Below are 21,908 nucleotides of genomic sequence, written 5' to 3' on the forward strand. Positions count from 1 at the left end.
CAGAATCAACCATTTTCAACTTTTTAACTGATTCTTTTCGTATTTATGTCCATGTCTCTAAATAACGTGCTTATATTGCTATTTATTGATTTTTTCTTTTGATTTTAGATAATATGCATTAATGTCTCTCAATGGAAAAGTTATATCATTTCAAACTGTACCATTCGGAAGGAATACAGTATTTTTATCCTTTAAGATTAGATTGAGGGACTTGAAAATGCATTTTTGACACAGTGTAAAGTTACCCTTCTCCAACACAATGTGATTCTGATCATCTCCTCCCAATTTATGTGCTTTCGTTATCTAGGATTTCCTCTATGTTTTTTATTAATCCCACAAAGGAGAAATTATTTTTATAAATTAAGTATTTCTTTAGATTTATGCAGACATTTACCATTTTGTTGCTCATTATTTATTCTTGCATCCTAAAGTTGTTTTTCCTCTGCTTGAAATAAATTCTCCATAATTTTTTTAGTGGATGTGGTTGATAAGCTGAGATCTGACTGAAAATGTTTCTATTTTGAAAGAGTCTCAAGATGTTTTTCAAAGATAGTTTTGCCGAGCATTCAATTCTAGTTTTTTTCTCTCTTGGCATGTTACAAATATTTACCCATTGTCTTTTAGATTCCATGGTTGCTGTTGAAAAATCAACTGTTAGTCTAATTGTTATCTTTTGTAGATGATGTGACATTTTTTCCTCTGGTAGTTTTTAAGACTTAGTTGTTTTTTTCTGTGATTTTCTGTAGTTTCACTATGATATAGGTTTACATTTCTTTTTTAGTTAGCTTTCTAGGATTTGCTGTTTCCTTAGTCTGAGGATTCATGCTATTTATTAGTTCTGGAAGATTCTGAGCCATTACTCTTTTGAATATTGACATTTCACTTTTTTCTCTCTTCTTGTAGAATTCCAGTTAGATATATATATTGGACTTTCTCACTCTATCTTCCTTGTATCTCTTTTTCATAGTTTCTATCTTTTTATATCATCTCGGCATTCTCTTGTCATCTGTTCTGTAATTCTTAATTATTTTTAGCCCTATTTAATCTGCTTTTGAGTCCCCTAATTTCAATTATTTTTTTATTTCTAGGATTTCCATTTAGATTTCTTTCAAATGTTTTTGGTCATTATAGTCTTTTTTTTCCTCTCATTTTTAATTTCTTATTTCTTTTCATGTAGCTTTATATACTTTTTTTTTTTTTTGTCTGAGAATTCCAGTATTTGAAGTATTTGCTTGTACGGTTTGCTGACTTTTGCCCATGACTGCCTCTTTTACCTTGTATATTTTGTGATTTTTGACTGTGACCTTATATTCCTTAAAATGTCATCAGTAAATGACAAAATTAGATAAAATTAGATTGAAGGTATATACGTTCATCTAGAGAGCATTCACATTTATTTCTGCCAAGTACCTGGAGGCACTATATATTAGGACCACTTTTTCCTCTCCATGAACAGGATTGTGTGTATGTGTGTGTGTATTTTGAGATATAATTTATATACTATAAAGTTTACCCCTTGAAAGCATATAATTTAGTAGTTTTTAGTATGTTGACAAGGTTCAGGACCACTTTTAACCACATTGTTGGCTTGAGGTTTAGACTGCACAGATACTGAGTTTGTGCTGCACAAGCACATGAGGGCCAGCTTCATGGTTACAAATTCTTGGGTGAGATTTATATTTCTTTCACTTAAATTCTTGGATGAGACCAAAATTTAAGGGCCAGATCTCCTTGCCATCTCCCACAGCACAGGTTTGTTTCTATTTGTCTTACACCCAAGGTAAAGCCCTGGTCCCAGCTTTATACAGGAGTTTCCTTTCCGATTCCCAACTTGAGAGTTTCATCTCCTGTCTCCTCCATCCCTGTGGCTCAGAACAGAAGTTCAAGGTCACAAATGGTGAGTAGCTACCTCGGGGCAGCTGCCAGTTTTAGACTTAGCTCACTGCTCTGAATTTCAGCTCTTGGTTCAATTTTGGCCTCAGAAGACTTGATTCTTTACTTGTCAACTCAGCAATAGATTTAGAAATATTTTTAAAAACTATTTTATTCAGCATTTTTAGTTGTTTTTAGTGGCAGGGTTATTTGGGATACTGCAGGACTATTGTCAGCCATTTACTTTTGTTTATAGTGTGCATTTTTTTTTTCTTCTTACATCTTTAGTCAGCCCTCCAGGGTGAGAGCGTGGTTCAGTGCTGGTCATGTCCTGTCTTCACGTGGCCTTCTTTTCCTTTTTGGAAACTGCAGTAGAATTCCTTGACTTGACTGGGGTCTGGAACTTTCACTTATTGTCCTTGAAGAAGGGGACATCGTTGCTTCCTCAGGCCCAGCCAAAGAAGTCTCACACTTGTCTTAGGCTTTAATAGAGCTAAATTCATTTCCTTCCCTTTGCTCATGGCTTGCCAGCTTTGGGGCATGGGTTCTGAGTTCCTTCTGCCCCACAATCACTTTTTTTCTGGCTCCTTTTGAGCATAATTTCTATCATTGTGCCTAACTGACCAAGAAGATAGAGACAACATCCTCAAACCCTTTCACCTCCTCTCAGGAGGCCAGCTTGCTTTCGCAGCTCAGATGGGAAGAACAAAGGGAACATGCTATATGGGTCACTGCTATCCACAACCATAGAGTCTCAGGTTCAATTTGGAAACCTTGCAGCTGCCCTTGGAAACACCACTCCACAACCCATTCCTGGGTGCGTGTGTGCCTAGTCTATCTGGGGCGGGGCCACTTCCCTCCCCCTTCAGGAAGCTTCTGTTAATTATTACTTACAGGAAACAGAATAGGAAGCATAAAAATGGTAATCTCAAGAGATCGGAGAAGGAAATGATTCCCTTAGGAAAGTTTGTCAGAATCTCTTATGGAAGTTTTTGTAGTCACCACCCATCTAGGCCTGCTGTTTCTGGTAGGAGTCGACCAGAGTGAGAAAATGTTGAGAACCATTGATCTAGAATTATGCTGTCCAGTGTGGTAACCACTAGCCACATGTGGCTATTGAACTTTTAAAGCATGGCTAGTAAAACAGTCACTGGATTTTAAAAGTTTAATAAAAAAAAAATCTCAACTTTTTTTGTATCGATTAGATATTGCAATGGTACTAATTTTGATACGTCAGATTAAATAAAATGTTTATTAAAATTAATTTCACCTATTTCTTTTTACTTTTTAAAATGTGGCCACTAGAAAATTTAAAGTTACATATGTGGCATGCAGTTGTGGCTCACTTTATATATCTCTTGGACAGTGTTGAAGTAGAAGGTAACTTGTTCCTTTTGGGAGGTGGTGAGGAGAGAGAGAGAGAGAGATTTTGAATCTAATTGTGGGTTCTGCCTGCAGCCTCTCCTAGTCACATGGTTGGTCATTTTGGCCTGGTTCATATAGATAGAAGTGACTTCATTCATCCCCGCAGAGTTTTCTCAGCAGTGACCACCTCTCCCGACGCTAAGTAGAAAGAAAAATATTCCCAAAGGGAGAAAATAAATGTGAGTTTTTCAAGGAGCCATGTAATCAGCAATATCTTCAAATGGTTCTCATCCTCATTGTTGCTTTGTCTAGAAACTCACTAAGGTCAGTGCCCCCCAGTTAGCACATGTATTCCATATTCATTTCCGTAGTAGTTTGGATATACAGGAAAACAGCTCTTAAAATGCCATGTGCTTTTTCTGTTCTCTTTCTGGGGCTGGCACCCCAGCAGTGGTCCAGCTCTGGCTTCCAAGCCGTGGCCGTGCTTTGCATAGACTGCTCTACAGAAATGGGGCAGCCTTCGTGGTTGGACTTGGGCGTCTCACCCACCTGCCCTAACTCTGAACCCCCTGCCTCGACAAATGACACTTGATACAATAGATGATTTCCTCTATGCCCAATTTTACCCTGAACTTCTACTTCATTCTCACAATGTTTTAAACTCATATGCCTTTTGCCATTATCTTGGGTAACATGGATATAATCATTTAAAAATATTTTCCAACTAATATAAATACATTCTTAATTTATAAACTTCAAGAAATAGTCCATGCTAATAAGCAACATTTCCTCAGTACCCCTAAACTAGAAATATAGGGGAGAACAGGAGGATTTGCTCCAACACCCCTCTCCAGTACTTTATCCTCCAGCCGAGTACAGCTGGGAGCTGAAGGCCTTGGCTTCCTCAGGCTGCCCGGTGACTCTGGCAAGGAATGTGACCTCTCCGGGCCTCCTCTGCCTCCCATGGAAAGTGGGGAGGATAAGAGCACCCTACGTCCACATTGTGCAGCCATTAAATGAATGAGTGTGTGTCAAGTGCTTGCATCAGTCTTGGCACATATGCATATGAGTACTGTTGTTATTTTTTAGCAAAATGAGGTATTCTAAATTCCATTTTGAAGGCTATCGTTTTAACTCAGAAGTTACTGCATAAACCTATTTATATTACTAAGGTTTTGGTAATATTGCCGGATCCTCCACATGTTTTTCCAGAATCGTGCGTGTCCTACCTCCTGCCTACTAGAGTAGGTGTCAGGATTAAGGGCTGCCAGCTTTTACTCTCCACCATCGAAAAGTCACAGCTCAAAGCCTTGAGGCTTATAAAGAGCTTCCTTCCCACCACTCACATCTGACCTTTGACTTTTATTCCCATTTCTGAGCCTGCCCAGGTGTCAGAGGTTCAAGTCCTCTTCTCTGAGACCCACATCGATCTCTTTCTGTCAATTTTCATCATTTAGTCTACTTCCTGTAAAATTTAATTCAATATAGTATCGTCGCTTCATAATTTCTTCCATTGGATTATAAGAATAATTGCTGTGGTGGGACGGGGAAGAAAGGTGAAATTATTCTACTTGAATCCACTTCTTTACTGATATATCTGCTCGTAGAGTTGTTTTTGGTTTCCCTCTCTTTTCAGAAGCCAGCAAGTTCTCACTGATCCATTTTCTGATTGTTTCAGCTGCTGTAAGGAACCTTTGGTCAGAAAGCAATACTGAACCCCACATAGAAAACATCACCTTTGGTCAGAATCAAGTGAACTCTTCCACAGTGGCCTCCAAAGAGGATGTAATGGATCAGACCCCAGGCAAGAGCCATGCACCTTCAGATGCTGCAGGAAACTTCACTTCACAAACAGAAACAGCAGATGCTGGAGGAAGAAATGACCCTTTGAGGAGAATAAATGTCACCATTTTTCCTGTTGGGCCTAAGATAGCAACAGCTCTGACTTCCCAGAGCAGCACCTTAGGTAAGTTTGTGCCAGTGATATGCATTTCATTCGTGTGTGTTCAGTCTTAGAAAGCAAAATTTCTGTCAGTCTCCCCATCTCCCACCTTGAGCTTCATTACCCGTTTCAAGGTCCTGGGCTGGGATCAGACCTGTGACTTAGGTTCCATCTGTGGCACACTATGGTTAACTGAGTTATGACGATAGACCAGACAAGGGTGCAGATTTACTGAGAGGCCCGTCCAGCCCCATAGCATATATATTTCGTGGCCAGTCCAAAACTGAACAACATCCAGTGATCCTGCCACACGCTGCCATCTCAGAGGTACTAGGAATGGCGGGATGTATGGTTGCATGTTTGTGTTGATGTTACTCAAACAGTTATTCTTGCTGCAGTCTGCACAGCTGGTGGCTTGCCATTTTTACTGAAAGATTTCAAGGAGGGGCTGGAGCTGGACGAACAAGATGGAGGAAGGGAAGACAAAGAAAGCTAGCACTGATTAGGTCCCTACTACTTTACCAGCATGTCTAGTCTCTCATTTCTCATAGCAAGCCGGTGAGGTCACATTACTCTCATCTTAGGAATTTGGGAACTGAAGCTCAGAGAAGTTAATTCATCCAACGGATATAGATCAAATGGCTAACAGTTTTCAGAGCTGGAATTTGAGCCTAAGTTTGTATATCTGAGCCAGGTGGAAGGGTGGCTGAGAAGTGGGCGCTTCGACCATGTGTTGAAGATACAGAGGAGAGAAGAGTGAGCTCTTTGTGGGACTGCAAGGCCAGCAGCCTCCTTTGGGGGAGGGAGTAAGTCGCACACAGAGCGGAGGATTATTGGGTGGGACAGTTGTGTGGACAGCATTAGGGACAATCATGGAGGACTTAAAAGATCTGGCACTTTAAATTTGGTATGGTGGGAAGAGTCTCTGAGGGTTTTTGAACAAGGCAGTGACATGATTAATGCAAATTTGAGGAGGATTCACCTGGTAGGCCAAGTATAAGATACCTGGGATGGCAAATGGAGTAGAGGGAACCCGGAGTCAGAGGGACCACCCAGGCAGACCTCACATACTAAAATATGGCTTGGCGGTTTTAGGGTTAGGGAAGAAGGGATTGCTAAAGACTCTTCACAGAGGAAAATTGATAAGACTTGATAATGGCCTAAAAGTAGAGGATGAAGCTATCAAAGATACCCCCATGGTTTCTGTCACACCCTAGTGACAGAAGTTCTGGTTGGGGCACTGAATTCTGTAAAGAGCATGTATGAAAGTATTTTGTTTTCCATTCATGAATAAAGTTGGAGCTTACAAACTCTTCACGTGATGCTGCCTGGGTCATCCAGATATTGGAAACTTTTTTTATGTTGAATTCAAATAAATCCTAGAACCAACTTTGTGGAATGTGGGTGATGAGTCATGATGATCAGAAACCGATTGCTGATTTCATATCACCTGATACTTAGCTTCATTGAGCCATTGTCTGACAATTTTACCACAGGATGTAAAGTCTTTGTCTGCGAGATCTAAAACAGTCTTTGTTTTAGTTTGTGGTCTCTCACTCAGGGGTTAGCTTTTCACAGAATGAATAAATGCTCCTGATATCATCTTACATCTGTATATTTTATAGAGGTCAGAGCTGAGTCCCCTAATAGAGTTTTCAGACATTTGTAGGTCTGCTGGTGGAATTTTAATTGTCATTGTCTGCTTTCAGCCTTTGGAAGGCGTCACCTGCCATCTAGTAGTGCAGAGTCAGAAGGAGGAGGTGCCCCTTCTCACACAGAAAGTGGAACATCCCAGGGTTCCCTGGCAAAGGGGGACAGGCGCCCTGAAGAAGTGACTGTGCACACCCACGTGGCTACTTCTGTTTTGAGCCAGTCCTCTCTTCCTGCTTTGGGGATGGGGGAAGAGACCACACTCTCCAGGAAGAGAAATTCCTCAGAGGTGGAGCTCCCCTGGCTGCATTTCTCTAGGACCTCAGCTTACTCCTCAACCTCAGATCATTCCACAGGTGAGTGCTGCTGCCCTGCCTGAACACTCTGCAGTCATCCGGAGTAGATAGAAGTGGACTTGTATAGCCAGGCATACCCGGCACAGGGGCTAAGGAGATAAGGGGAAGAGACGTTAAGCGCAGATGCAAATTGTTCGGGGTAAAAGTACTACCCATACAATTTTATCTCAGTATTGAAGTTCACCTCTAAAGTATATTTTCTTTAATTGTATGAGGAGTTGGTCTGGGTGGCTGTTTTAGGCCTTTCTGTCCACCAACCCTTACTTTTTCCCTTGCCTCCCACATACACATACAGCAAGACGAAGTGTTGTTGGTGTGTATTCTTGTACAAGAGGCCGTGTTCTGGGGTGAATGAAAGGGTGAGCACTGTATCATTTGAGAAGGAGTTAGATTTGTATTTCTTCATTATTGCAAAAAATGTTTCTTTCAATAGCAAAGATAACGTAGATATACATTTTTCCAGCCATCATTTAAAAAATCATACAGTGCAGGTGCTTGCAAGGCTGCAGGGGTAGAACACTCACCTCTCTGCCATTCTGATTCCTAGGCAACGGTTAACTCACCTCTCAGGTATTTTCGTCTCCATAAAGCCTTTCTTCAACCCTCTGATCCTCTGGGCCAATCACTGTGTCACATTAGGTTATCTAATGCTTTATCTGCTCAGGTAGATTGTAATCCTCTCCAGGACATAGGCTGCATCTGTCACTTCTCTTAGGTTCCCCACTGCCCCCGAACAAGGTACGCTTAATAAGTAATGGAGATTAGATGTGCCCAGATATCACAGGCTCAGCCGGTGATGGGCCGAACGGAGTGCTGGAAGCTCTGCCCACTTTTTCTCTTCTCTGAGTTTTTATTCAGAGTCGGTTCATGCTGCATGTGTTTTCATGCCCATGCCACAGAAAGCAGGACAGAGAAGGGTAGAAATATTCTTGGGGAATGGAGGTTAGGTTGCTTTTGAAATTGCCTTTTCCAAATTTTCATATGTCAGAGGTACTTTACAAGACTAAGGGTTTGGGTTTATGTCATCAAAGCAAAAACTGAACCCAGAGGTCCTTTCTGTAATGCCTATTTAAAGCCACCAGTTCCTCTTCCATATACTCTGTGCACCATTTCCTGCTGACTGGCTATGTATCTAATTTATGATTCGTGTTTTTTGGAGATTGCTTTTTAAGATTATTCTTAAACATTAGTTAGATTAGATAAAAGCTATGATCCTTTTCGGCTTCAAAGTTCTGTGGTTCAGTGATTTACAACCAGCTTCACTAAACGGTGGAAAGGAAGCATTTTCTAGGAAGCTACACTTTGGTTCTGGTCAGGGTCATTTAATATTTATAATTTAAATTCGACTCGCTACTGTGGTATATTTGAAAATCAGCCTGTTTCCAGCTTTACTGAGCTTGACTCTGTAGTCCCCTGTACTTTTCAACATTAAAAATAATAATTATTCCTCTAATTCCTTGAGCATTGATTCTTTTAGAACGCTATACTTTTAAATTTTGAAGAGTTATACTTTACCTTTCCTATTTTTTGAGTCTTTCACTTAGTATTTCTCTTCCTTCTCAGTAAACTGAGTGCCCTGTGTGAGTAGAGTCCCATCTCCCTCTTAGACTCTGGGGAAGGCTTTGGGTGCTATTAAATGAGGGGATCGCCAGGCATCCAAGAATATCTGCATCCAGCCTGCCATCCTCCCCTCCTCCCTGAGGGGATGTAGGGAGGATGTGCACAAGGATCTGAAGCCACATGGGAAACAAAGTTCTGCTTTATCTTTAAGGCTGAGCTAGTACTTGCTAACCTGCTAACCAGAACTCTCATGTACCTCCTACCTCCCCTTAAATCTAAATCTTGAGATTTTGCTCTCTTTCAGATCACAGGATCCCAGAGCTCTAGGAACATAGGCAGGAGTACTAAGAAGGCCAGCAGCATTTGCCAGAGGCAGACCCCAAGTCACTTGGCCCAGCTGTTCACTCTGTAGAATAACGGAAGTAAAGAGGAAGAGTAGTGGGGGGGGGGGGGGGTTGTCATTTGATACTTGGCCACTCCATCCACTAGTAAATGTGACCCACGGAAAGCCCTGGCACTTAGACCAGCCAGATGAGTGACACTCCTCACTAGGTGAATGCTAGGATGGCCAGCCAGGAGCCTGGCCCAGGGAGAATGGGGCTCCTTATTTGAAAAACGAAGGGATTAGACCAGATGACCCTAAAGATCCTCTCTAGTTCCAGCATCTGTTATTCCAAACACATCCATCCTTTGTATTCTGTGTCTCCTTTTATTCCTCACTCTGCTACACAGAAGCTTGCATGCAGCACAGCCTCTTCTGAAGCTTGGGGAGTCAGGAGTTACTTGCTTCCAAAAATAAATTGTGTGCCAGTAAATCTTTGCATGAAAGCAGGGTACAGGCCAAAACAGCCGAATCAGATTTTTAAAAAGAGATTGGAAGCCATTCGAAATTATTTTTCTTGGTGCTTTACATCTTTTGCTGCTTTATTTCTTTGTATACTTTTCATATTTTCAATAATGACCATGTTTTATTTGATCATTTGGGGAAAAGTAAGTAAAGCAACTAATGGGAAAGTTCTCTTCTGAAGGTAGAAAGAGATATGTGTAGTTGAATAGGTACAGTGAGAGCAGCTACAGTTGAGCACTAGATTTAATACTGAGCTTCCTGGAAACCAGGGCACGAAAGGAAACTGGGTGGGGCATGAGATTGTTGTCAGATAGGGTAAGCATACACAGTTTCATCCATAGGGTGAAGTGTGTTGGGGGCATAAATTCTAAGAGAAGTATTTATATAAGGAATGTTGAGAATCATAACAGAAAATGCCATCAATTGCTACTTCATGGAAATCGTGCTAATGTTCTTTAAAAAGTGATATTTTATATAGATTCTCACTAGGAACCGAGGGTGTAATAATGGATCTCAACTCATGAAAGTATTTCTGTGGGTAGCTGAGCTAATGCAGCCCAGGTAAATTGCTTTGTGGTGATTTCACTTAGTAAAGGAAGAAAGCATAAATAACTCAGAAGATTGTAGATATAGCATATCTTTCTCAAATATCAGCTACTTCAGCTAGATTTTTGGCAGGTTCTGGGTAGCAGTCAAGCCAAGGCTGAGCATTCTGATGCATCCCTTAGGCTCCAGTATTTGTGCTGTGATGGGAGGAGGACCCATATACTTTTACCTGATGAGTAGCCATTCTTTCCATCTCCTAATATATAGGTTAGGGAGCTTAGCTTGTTTCTGCTCCCAAATGTGGATGGTCTTCCCATTTTTGAATGGCTACTTTAAGGGTAGAAGTGAGCAAGAAAGGGCAACAATTTATTATTAAACAATCAGTAGTGCTGGCTTGTTGATTAGAAACATGGTAAATTTTCCCTAGACATAGTTAGCAGGCATGCATTTAGTGGTATGAATGGTGATTGTAGATTAGTTTGACCAAACATTTCCTCCTTTTATTAGAGAGGCGCCAGCTCCACAGAATTCTCTGCACTACTTCAGAGCTTTACTGTGAGGATGAAATGAGATTATGTATACAAAGTACTTACTTAGCACAATGTACAAACGTATATATAAAGTACTGGCACATCATAATCGATCAGTAAATGGCAGCTTTTAATAATGACAATAATGAGGTGAAGCAGTGTTCCACTGAGCCCTCAGGGTTGGGGCAAAAACACAGCCACTTTCCTTTCATGACTGTCGGCATTTGTGACTTTTGTAATTATATTTCTGTGGCATTGATTTACTACACAGGTATTCAGACTGAGTCTAATACAACCCCCACTGCACATTGAATCGATGAAATAATATAGTTTACTTGGAATAAAAGTGCTTTGAAAAAGCACCAAGCAATCCAATGAGGCTGTAATTTGGTGAATTTAGAAGACAACTGTAATGAAGTTAGGCCTCAGAAGCTAAGTGGTTGAGTGAGGATTTGGGTCGTATCTATATTATGCTTTCCTTTTTTTTTTTTCTTCATACGAATGCATTTTTGTTTTTATGTGGGGGTGGTGTTAGGTAAGCTGGGACTCTATTTTTGGGTCCAGGTCTTTTTTTTCCCCCTTGTTTTAATTACTAGTCTCATGGATCGCCTGCACCTTTATTTTGTCTTTGTTAAGGTCCAGTGACCAGAGCTGCAGACAGTGTTCTAGGTATAGCTGGTTCTATGATTGGTATGATAGTGAGAGGAACCTTTGTGTTTTCTGTGCTCATTCGTGCTCTCTCTATATTTATAAATAAATAAATTTAATATTTATTTGTGCTTTTGGTCGCAACTGCATATGGGTCTGGTTATCAAGGAAACATTTATAATAACAACTTTCTTCTTCCCTTTTCAGGGTCATAATTAACAGTTCAAAGCCTTTCATCATATAGGTATAGAGTAGTTTTTATTATTTTTGGCTTAAAAAGAAATATATTTTTCTTGCCTTTGGATCTTTTCTGCATGTTTCTTCCCATTCACCAAGCTTTCCTGCAGTTCATTCTTGTTTGAAATGAGGACTCGAGTGTGCCCTCTGGAGCTCTGTTCTTATGGAAGCGAGCCACGAGCAAGCCACCTGTACTTCTGCGGAGCAGACTGTGCATTTTGACCAATGCTGTATGATTCAGTTCTTGGAGGTTCTTGACAGTTAATCCAGTGCCTGACATCCGTTTCATCAGAAAAAGAAAAAACTGTTCCCAGCCTGGAGTCCTTGATCTCTTAGGGGCTCATTGGGGTGGTATGTAAAGCTTTAGAGCTGGTCTCCAAAGCCTGCAATAACAGGGCCTGTTGCTTTTGTTTGGAAGTTAAATAAGTCACTGGGGTAACAATGATCCTCTCTTTCCGGCTAAACGCTGTTATTTAATAAATGTGTTTCAGTTAATAGTTTTTCAAAAAACGAGGTTATAGCGGCCATGAGGTGGGAAATAATAAAGAGCCCTCGATGGTGACAAGGCCAGGAATTACTGTGTTCTGGGACAGTGTTGTTTATATTGTAGTCTGCAGAGCCCAAGGTGTCCTCAGTGGAGCCCTGGGCACTCGGCACCCTGGAACAGCTGCACTTTTACTCATTTTTATGTATGAATTTTAATCTATGATAGCATTTGAATAAAAAGGTTGCAACTGCTAAAATAAAACAAAAGCATAACTATCACAATGGCCTGTCCTGTATAAGCTATAATGTGGAATTCAAGTAGAAGTTTTACCTTCCTCTCTAAAAACCAAGACAAATAATGTCTAGAGTCTCCTCTAGCTTTCTTTTAGCTCCAGCTGAAGCTTTTCCTCATGTTTGGAGAAGGACCTCACTGCTTCTCCACCTAGTTCTATGAGAGTTAGAGCTAGGGGGAGAGAGTGGATGAGTGTGTCAAATGTGTTTATCTATATTAGGTCCACATTATCTAGATTTATCTACCACAAGGTAATAAACATTATTCGTATCTGGATACATGCCCGATTTTTTTAACCTCTTGATTAGTCTTGCAGCATATATATATATATTTTTTCCATTTTAGCTTCTAGAAGCATAGAAGAGCTAAGCAACTCCACTGCTCTCCAAAGCTCCTCAGTCAGAGAGACAAAGAGTGTGCATGTTGCCACCACGTTCCCCAGTGGTATTCCAAGGAGGATCCAGTCCATATCTGTCAGTCTGGGACCACTAAATGAGACAGAAAGTTTCCCTGAAGACTCTAAAATTACCACGACTTCAGTATCAGTCCGTTCTTCACCCTCTGAGGCAGAATTGAGAAGAAACAGTGGTATAATCAGGAATCCAGGGAATAGGAATTTCATGGAGCCATCCTCAGAAAACAGATTTGGTCTTCCATCTTCCGAGACATCCGTGAGATTTTGGCAAAACGATTCCCCAAGTAAGTATTCAATTTTATTTGATCAATTACGGACATTTAAAAGTTGATGCATTTTCTTAAGGCATCACTTCAAGACCTTTGCAGTCTCTAAAAAAAAAAAAAGTGTTTCCTTAGGTAACATCATCTCCTTTATCTAGTTTACCATATTATCACATTTTGATTTTCATCCTCATGAGAACATTGTGAAGTTTGTTGGACAGGCATCATTCCTCCTGCTTTTTTTGTAGATGAGGAAACTAAGGCTCAGAGGCTTTAAGCAGAGTTGAGACCTCAGCCTTGGAGCCCTCACTGTTGATTGCAACTTGCCACTCTGGCATCATCTTCTTGCCTCTCTTTGGCATCATCTTCAAAGTGAGAGCTGGCCCGCTCTTTGAAACTAGCTTAAGTTATTTTATGTACGGATCATCTTTAGAAACAACATACATATGTATATGTGTATGTGTGTGTGTGTATTCCCAGATTCATAGTTTTAATGTACTCCCTATAGTTTATTTTTTATTTGTTATATTTCAAAATTAGAATTATCTTTATTAATAATAGAACATTTTAGAAAAATACTTCTGACTAAGCACTGTACTTAGGCACATCACATTTGTTGAACATAACACACTCCTCCTTTGACCACTTTCGGGGAAGGAGAATAAAACACTCAAGCCTATCAGTTACTCTGCTGTTTTGCACAAGCTGTTTAAAAGTTTCCCTCTTCACCAACGTTTATTTTTAGTATTGATATCTTATTGACACTGAAGAGTTTTGAAATACGTACTTAGAATATGAAAATGCATGTCAGGTTACACTTACAATAAATACTGTACAAGGTCCTTGCAAGGAACATCTTTCCCTAGAGAAGACTCATGTCTCAGTGTGGAGGGGTCTTTCATATCTATGTAATGGTATTTTTTTCCCTGACATCTTACAGTCTCAGAAGGACCCCAGCTGGGCAGCAGCTCCAATGCAGAGAATGGACACCCCATGTCTCAGACTGGGACTATGTCTGGGTCAGTCCCATCGGTCAGAGATGGAGCGAGCACTGCGCACTGGTTCTTGACCGACAGCAAGACATTTGCAGATGTGACAGGAACCGCCACTTACTATCCGGAAGTTGTGAACTCTTCGGTTTTGACCCAGTTCTCAGCTTCTGCCCCACAGTCTAGAAGAAGTGACACCACACTGGGTGAAAGGAGTTCCTCGGAGCCAGCCACCGAGTCTTTAGCCTCATCCTCCTCAGAAAGCCTGGAGTCCTTAGCACCACGTGGCGAACGCTTGAGTGAGTTGTTACTTCACAGAACTGGACCATGAGGAGGGCACAGGGGCTTCCTAGGCTCTGATCTTCTGTAAGGCCATGCGTTAATGAAATAGCTCCGCAGTCTCCTCTAGTTTCATTATTCCCAGGTCATTCTTCTAGCAAGTCGATACAGATGTAGCTATATGTCACCAAAGTTTTTCTAGTACCTCTCCAAAGAGCTGCCGTTGCCAGCTGCCCCTCCACACTCCCTATAGCTCCCCCCACACCCCCATACCTACCTCAATCACACAGCTTCTGGGAATTAAAAATTTCACCTTCTGGGGAGTGGTTATTCACCCCAGGTCCAGGCATTCATCAAGAGAAACTCTCCCTTTTTAATAGCTTTATTGAGATATAATTCAGATTCTATACAATTCTCCCATTTAAAATGTACAATTCAGTGGTTTTCAGTATATTTACAAAGTTGTGTAACCGTCACTACTGTCTAATTTCAGGACGTTTTCATCACCTCAAAACAGAAACCTGGTGCTCATCAGTGGTCACTGTCCACGCTCTCTTCCTCCCAGCCTCTGGCAACCACTAATTTACTTTCTGTCTCTGTGGATTTGCCTGTTCTAGACATTTTATATAAATGAAATTGTATGATATGTGCCTTTGGTGTTTTTCACTTGGCATAATGTTTTCAAGGTTCATCCATGTTGTAGCCTATAATGGTACTTCATTTATTTTATGACTGAATAATATTCCATTGTCTGGATACAGTGCATTTTATTTATCCTTTTATCAATCAATACATGTGTAGGTTCCTCCCCCCCACCCCCACTCCCTACCTTTTAGCTATTATGACGAATGCTGTTGTGAACATTCCAGTACAAATTTTTGTGTGGACATATGTTTTCAATTCTCTTGGATTGCTGGGTTAAATAGTAACTCTATTTTTAACCTTTTGAGGAACTGCTGAACATTTTCAAAAGTGGCTGCATCATTTTGTCTGTCCACCAGCAATGTACTAAGGTTCTAGCTCCTCAACATCTTTACCAATCCTTTTTATCATCCATCTTTTTTTGATTATAGCCATCCTAGTGAGTGTGAAGTGGTATATCGTTGTGGTTTTGATTTGCATTTCCCAGTTGAAAATCTTTTTATGTGCTCACTGGCCATTTACATATCTTTTGGGAAATGTCCGTTCAGATTTTTGACTATGTTTAAATTTGGTTATTTGTCATTTTTAGTTGTAAGAGTTCTTTGTATATTTTGCATACTAGTTCCTTTTTAAGATATATGATTTATAGGCATTTTCTCCCATTCTGTGGGTTGTCTTTTCACCTTCTTGATGGTATTATTTACAGCCCAAAAGTTTTTAATTTTGATGAAGTCTAATTTATCAATTTGAAAAAACTTCTTTTGGTGTTCTTTTTTAAATAACGTTTTCTGGGTACTTTTTAAAAAACATTCTCAGCAACCTTATCAGAGTAAAACATATACGGACTGAGGCAAAGATGCATTAACTTGTCAGGTAAACTTAATAGGTTTAAATTCTACCTCTTCACCACTAATAATAGCAACTCCATTTCTTCCATATAAGCATCACAATTGATGAGGAAAATTAGCATTTATTACTATTGATGTGATGTGAAAAAACATGCTTTATCATGAAAGAACACCATATGTATGGGTGGAGGGTGTTTGTGCTCTTTTATGTGTGTGTATGGAAAACACATTATCTGTCTCCTAAACAAAAGGAACCATTTTCCACCCTCAGTTGTGGGGCTCAGAATATTTACCTTTTCCAAAACCAGGAGCTTAGGCTCTGTAGCCTTTCCCTTCTCCATCCTTTCAGAACCCTTCGCTCTGAGGTTAATGCTCAGTTGGTTCATACGGAAAATGTGATCTCATGTGAGTGGATCTAGGGGATCAGTTATAAAGCACTAGATAAGGAAGAGCTTCGTTCCTGAAACCACCTTGCTGTAGTTAATGTAATATTTTATTTTATTTCCTCTGAATTAGCCAAAGCAGACTGGTTCTGCCATCCAGCCTTTCAGAGTTCTCGAGCTCTTCCTTTTTCTGGATTCAGATCCAGCCCCTCTTTTCAGGTCATGACTCTCCACTGTGTTAAGTCTATGAGCCTGATGGGGTTGTTTGCCTAGATTTCATTTAACAGAGCCTTATACCACTTTCCAATCCCAGGCCTTGTCTTTGCCCAAGGAGCTTGTGCTCAGTTGCATTCAGCTCTCAAGCCTCTCCTGGTGGACTTTCCATGGGTCTCTTAAGCTCTTCAGCCTGGGTCGAGTCATATCTCTCTGGCTTCTGGCTTTCTCAGTGCTGCTCAGGTCACTGCGCACCCCTGTCCCCACACTCATTTCTGTCTGTCAGTTAATGCAAATCTGTCATGACATGAACTTACTTAACATTCAGCATCACGTCTGTTTTCCATCAAGGTGTGTCCATGGGGTATCAAGAGCTAGTCTGGTCTGGGAATAGACATGAGAACCAGGAAAAGAGCCTGTTTTCTTGTAGAGCCAGATTATGAAGTATTTAGGCCAAGAATTGGACCTCATTTTCATTCCCAAGAAAGGAAGCAAAGGGTATTTATTCATGTGTCACGTCTCCCTATTCCATCCCTACCAAGGAAATAAATGCATTTAAAAAATAAAACGGAACACCAAGCCCACTTTTAACCTGTGATCACAATGCCATTTTTCAGTGATGTGTTAGGGCAAAGAATGAACACTCTGTAGAATGACAGGCCCTGTGTAAGTTCATGTATCTCACCGGTTCTGCCAGGAGGCGAAAGCCTTCCCAGTAACATGGGCCTTCCTCTTGGGCCTTATCAGAAGGTCTAAAGCCCCAATAGGGTTGTTTGTCTTTTGGCCACCATTCACCTCCTCCACAGCCACCACCAATTTCCCTGACATAAACTCTATTATATATCACGGGGCAGAAATACAGTTATTGATCCTATTCACTGAAGTAATAAACCTTCCCATAAATCCAGGTCACCTGAACAAATATGCTGATTTGGCACTGCCCTTTGAGTTTTCAGTCACTGATAGGCGTCTGTCTGCAAGAACACAACACATTTTGGCTTTCTGCACTGTCGGTTTTAGATAAAGACCTTGAGAAAGAAAAGGGAAGCACTTTGGCTAGCGTAGTCCAGAAAGTGGGGCTTATTCAAAACTGTTGCTCTCCCCTGCATTGACCGGCCATCCCCTTTTCAATCCTCTTTTAGCCACTGAAGATAGTCCTGAGCCCGGAGTCAGTGCCGACATGCAGAAGGGGTCCAAGGGGACATCCGGAGTTGGTGCTCACACCCCACACACTTCAGCTACTATCACCGGAAACGGAGAACGCACGTTACGCTCCCTCACCAACCGGAACTCGACTTCTGGGGATGTGGGGCACTCCGCCCCGGTGCCCAGGGAAACGGGGAGCACCCCTCCGCATGGGGCTGGCGATGATGCCCAGCTGGGCTCAAAGCCTCCGGCAGCTTCGCGTGCTCTTGGAGGTGATAAGTGGATTCTCTTTCCACGTTCCTTCAGCTCATCTATCAATGTGCTCACGGGTCCCAGAACGATTAAGTTCTCTGTCCACCCAGGAAGTACCTTCCAAGCTCTTTATGAAAAGAACTTTCTGGGTTCCCTCAACTCCTCCAACCCCATTTGCCTCAGGCCTTTGCCACGTTGTCTGCCAGGATGCTTAAATAAAAGAGAACAGCCACTTTGTGGCTAAGGCCAATCTCCTGGGAAAGAACTATCTCATTATACAGAATGGAAAGTTGGGAGTGTTTTCCTTTTTCCATGTAGGCATAACAATTGTTCTATTTGGGGTCTTAAGAGCTTTTCAGATACCAATTTGCTTTTATCAAAAAAGGCATGTGGAAGGAATTTGGACCTGTTCCCTATTCTGTACCTGGGCCCTACTTCTCTTTTATTGCCATTTCCATTACTGCCTCTGCACTGCTCACTGGAGGGTAAATCTGTTCAGCTGACTCTGATCCTTCCTGCCTTCCAAACTCTCTCTCCAGAATGCTCACCATTGAAAACCACCTCTCCAAAGGAAGTGTCTCAGCCCCTGGTGTGCATGGACAGGACACTCAAAGTCTGTTTTATGGTGCACGTTCAGGAGATTGCTTATTTGTTCAGTTGACCTAACTGTAATTTTCCCCTTTGCAGTCACTGGAACTAGCTCCGATCAAGTGAGCGGCACAGATATTGAACAGAGGACTTCCGGCAACCACATGGACCACACCTATGTCTCATCCACCTTCACCAAGGGAGAACGAGCTTTACTGTCCATCACAGACAACAGTTCCTCCGCAGACATAAGGGAGAGTTCGACCTCTTCTGTTAGGATCTCAAACTCTTCGCAATCAGACCATTCTTCCTCTTCTCAGGTTAAGACTGAAAGAAGTAGCATCTCATCCTATGGCAGGGAATTCGCGCAACCTTCCACTGAGTCACTGGGTCTGCGTACAGCAACTTCCGTTGGTGGCTCATCTTCTCCTTCATCAGGGCCCCCTGTGCCCCTGCCCTCAGCGTCACAGTCCCACCAGTTCTCCTCAACCTTACTGTCAACCAGGGCCTCTGCTCATCCACTGGAGTCCACCCCTGATGTCCCCTCACGCTTGTCTTCCTCGCCACCACCTTTGCCAGCATCCCTGACAGTCTCTACCCCTGCCTCACTGTCTGTGTCCCAGACAACCCTATCACCTTCGTCTTCTACCCTGGTCCTGCCTAGGGCAAGGGACACTCCTGTTATTGCAGCTCGGACGTCGACAGTGGCATCGTCTGTGACAATGCTTTCCGGGAGTCAAACAGCAGATCCTAAGAACCAGAGCAACCCACACCATGAGAAAATAGCTACAGAATCAAAGCCACCAAGCCTGGAGTCTCTGCCCACAGAGGCTATTGAAGCTGAACCAAGGAGTTCTATTTCGGGGACCCCTTTGCCCCCTGCTTTAACAGAGTTCTCCACTGAGCAAACCCTTCTAGCCACGAGCACCAGCTTAGCCCAAACACCTCCAGCTTCGAGAGACACCACTCTCAAGACCTCTCACCCCCTGGTGCCCACTCTCAGCCCCCCATCAAGTACTACAACTCCGAAGGCTGACCCCACAACAGTGCAGACTATGACTAGAAAACAGCTCTTGTCAACCGATCCTCAAATTCTAGTGCCACTAATCTCAACAGAAGGTGCTGTCACCACCAAAAGGAACCAAGTGCATATAGAGGATACTACCCAGTCGATCTCCCTGACCACTGTACCCACATCAGCAAAAGTACTGACCACAGGGCTTGGCATTTCAGAAGAGTACAGCCCTGATTCACATTTCCTCAGAACATCTCCTTCTCCCCAAACCACAGATGTTTCTACGGCTGAAGTGTTGACTCCCAAACCTATCACCTTCCCTGCTCAGAGCAGCACACCGTCACCAACGGCATTGTCCTCTCCAGCCTCAGGTAGAAGGCAGTCACGCAAGCACGCTGAGCTCTCGGGCAGAGGCTTCATGTGAATGTGTGGCAATGGCTGGTTTTTGCAATAGTACAGTGTTTGTTTTATTGTCTCAAATGCTTCCTGTTGAAACACTTAAAGCGTAAAATAATGTCATGGTGGACCCGATTTTCTCACCCCTGAGTTACGTAATTTTTCCTGAAGGAGATGATGCCCGTGGCTGTGTCACATCAGTAGATAGAGCAGTTGTAGCTTGTAATGCCCTGTAGTTGCAAGAGCTTTTCAAGCACACATTTATTTAACTCTTCCAAGGCTAGAGTGGGCAGTGATATAGGATTGGAGGGTAGAGAAACTGTAGTAAAGAAGCTTTAGGTGGCCTGAGACATGGAGTGGGGAGGGGCCTGCTCCCAGATCAGAGTCCCGAGCTTCTGAGTCAGTCAGGTGGTTCCACAGTCACCAGAGAGGCTTCTCTTGATTCAGGGGAAGCCCAGCCTCCTCTGTCTCCCTCAGATTGTGTTAGAACTCTTGCTGGTTGATAAATGCAGGTAGGGGAGCATGTGCAATAAGATGATGAACTAAGCTTTCTCCATGATGACTGTGCAATCAGGGCTCCTTTACATTGCGCCTGAGGTTGTCTTCATATCCACGTTGAAATTCCTGGTACAAGGAAAATAAAGCCATCCACCTGATCCTTTATCATGTCAGAAAAGGTAGAAGTAAGATGATCAGTCTTTTGATGTCACGTTAAAAAATGTACATTTGGCTTGTCCAGACCTAGGAAGGGAAAATTGTTGGTGATGGGGTGAAATGGAGACTAACATCTTAAGGAAAAAGAAGAGAAGAGAAATGCTTTGTAGTGGCTGGAACAGGGAGCTAAATTAGTGGCAGAGTTTCACCTAGTCAGCCATCAGTGACCTGGGTCTAGAGGGTCATAAGCTCCCCGCCGCCCAGCCCGGCAATGCCACAATGCACCAGTGATCCCAGCCCCTCTGGGAAATGAAAGGTAGATCCTTATGGGAGGTTTGGGGGTCACTGCTTCAAGGTTCACAAGGCTTCATTTGCAGCAGCTAAATATATTCCAATACAGTCTGGAACATAATTCACGATCTCCCCTAAAGCTGATATGGCCATTGCAACGGTACTATAGGCTTGTATTGGGAACATCGTTACTGCTGTTGATGTATTTTCCGTGCCAGTGTCCGTGGGTACGGTTTTTGGATACATAGGTGCTGTGCTTAGGAGATTTCAGGTGTATTCAAGTCGCAGTGGGATAGGAACACGATCTTTAGGCTTACCCTTTTGGTTTCAGAGTTATTCTTTTGGAATTAGAACTCTTGACTTCTGCCTTCTTTTTTTCATCCTATCACCAATTTTCTCCTTGGAGATGATGCAGCTATTTTGTGGGTTTCAGCTTTTCTAAGTATGTGTCAGAAACCTTTATTAGGCGGTTGTTATGTAACTGGAGCGTGACAATTCTGGATGTGCAGACTGAAACAGAGAGTTGTTGTCACTGCCCTTAAGAACTGGGAGTCCAAGGTGCCATCGAAGCCTGTGCATCATTAGGGCCTAGATGAATCATATAGGCCTCATTGTTGCCTCATGTAAAGAGAAGGCATTGTAGTGTTCGACTTCAGTCATTTTTCTAAATGATTGCACAGTGTGTGGCTGGCGGTCCACACATTGTTCCATTTCTGAGATTTTGGATAAAGGGAAATCTTGCAATAGGAGAAGCGTTGATCAGGATTCTTTCCTCCTTAACGTGTGTTGTATTTATTTATTTTTATTTATTTATTTTTTCTGTAAAGGCAAAGAAGATTTTATTAGCACTTTTTCCAGTCTGAAAGCACTTAACATCTCTAGGCTGCAGATGTATTTCAGTATTCAATCTGGGCCGCCACAAAGACAGACAGAAAGCACAGGGATTTTTTTTCCTTTCTCATCCTAATCCAATCCAAAAGAACAATAGCAATTTGCTCAAGGTCTATTCATGGATGCTGTCCCCCTTAACATGTGTTTTAAATGGGCATCAATTCAAGGAGAATTTTCTGTGTATCACAAAGGCAATATAATCATCCATCCTGAACGGAGTGACCTGTGAGCAGCATTTGAATTTGAACCAGTTCTGCGTTCAGGGGTCCAAACGCCTGACGCTGCTGTTTGTACACAGGCGAGTGAGTGCTG

The 21,908-nt window shown here is 42.1% G+C and overlaps 1 protein-coding gene and 1 non-coding gene across 4 annotated transcripts in view; one reads left to right on the top strand and one right to left on the bottom strand.

Annotated features, from left to right (window-relative positions):
* Positions 1–21,908, top strand: part of HEG1 (heart development protein with EGF like domains 1) — an 81,859-nt gene that overhangs the window by 20,501 nt on the left and 39,450 nt on the right. Inside the window, exons 1-7 of one of the 3 annotated variants that reach the window (XM_016135186.2) lie at positions 1,174–1,897; positions 4,916–5,203; positions 6,889–7,185; positions 12,677–13,030; positions 13,950–14,297; positions 17,506–17,781; positions 18,449–19,735. In XM_016135186.2, coding sequence (XP_015990672.2) covers positions 1,702–1,897; positions 4,916–5,203; positions 6,889–7,185; positions 12,677–13,030; positions 13,950–14,297; positions 17,506–17,781; positions 18,449–19,735 — 3,046 coding nt within the window. In that variant the 5' untranslated portion in view covers positions 1,174–1,701. Of the gene's footprint in view, positions 1–1,173; positions 1,898–4,915; positions 5,204–6,888; positions 7,186–12,676; positions 13,031–13,949; positions 14,298–17,505; positions 17,782–18,448; positions 19,736–21,908 lie in introns of those variants that run through there. The other 2 variants (XM_036219946.1, XM_036219947.1) reach the window with 2 other exon arrangements.
* On the bottom strand, positions 21,593–21,724 carry LOC118602343. Its single transcript, XR_004950685.1, has one exon. It is a non-coding gene; the product is annotated as a small nucleolar RNA SNORA31 (small nucleolar RNA).

This window comes from Rousettus aegyptiacus, unplaced genomic scaffold, assembly GCF_014176215.1.
Source record: "Rousettus aegyptiacus isolate mRouAeg1 unplaced genomic scaffold, mRouAeg1.p scaffold_m13_p_4, whole genome shotgun sequence".
Taxonomy (NCBI): Eukaryota; Metazoa; Chordata; class Mammalia; order Chiroptera; family Pteropodidae; genus Rousettus; species Rousettus aegyptiacus.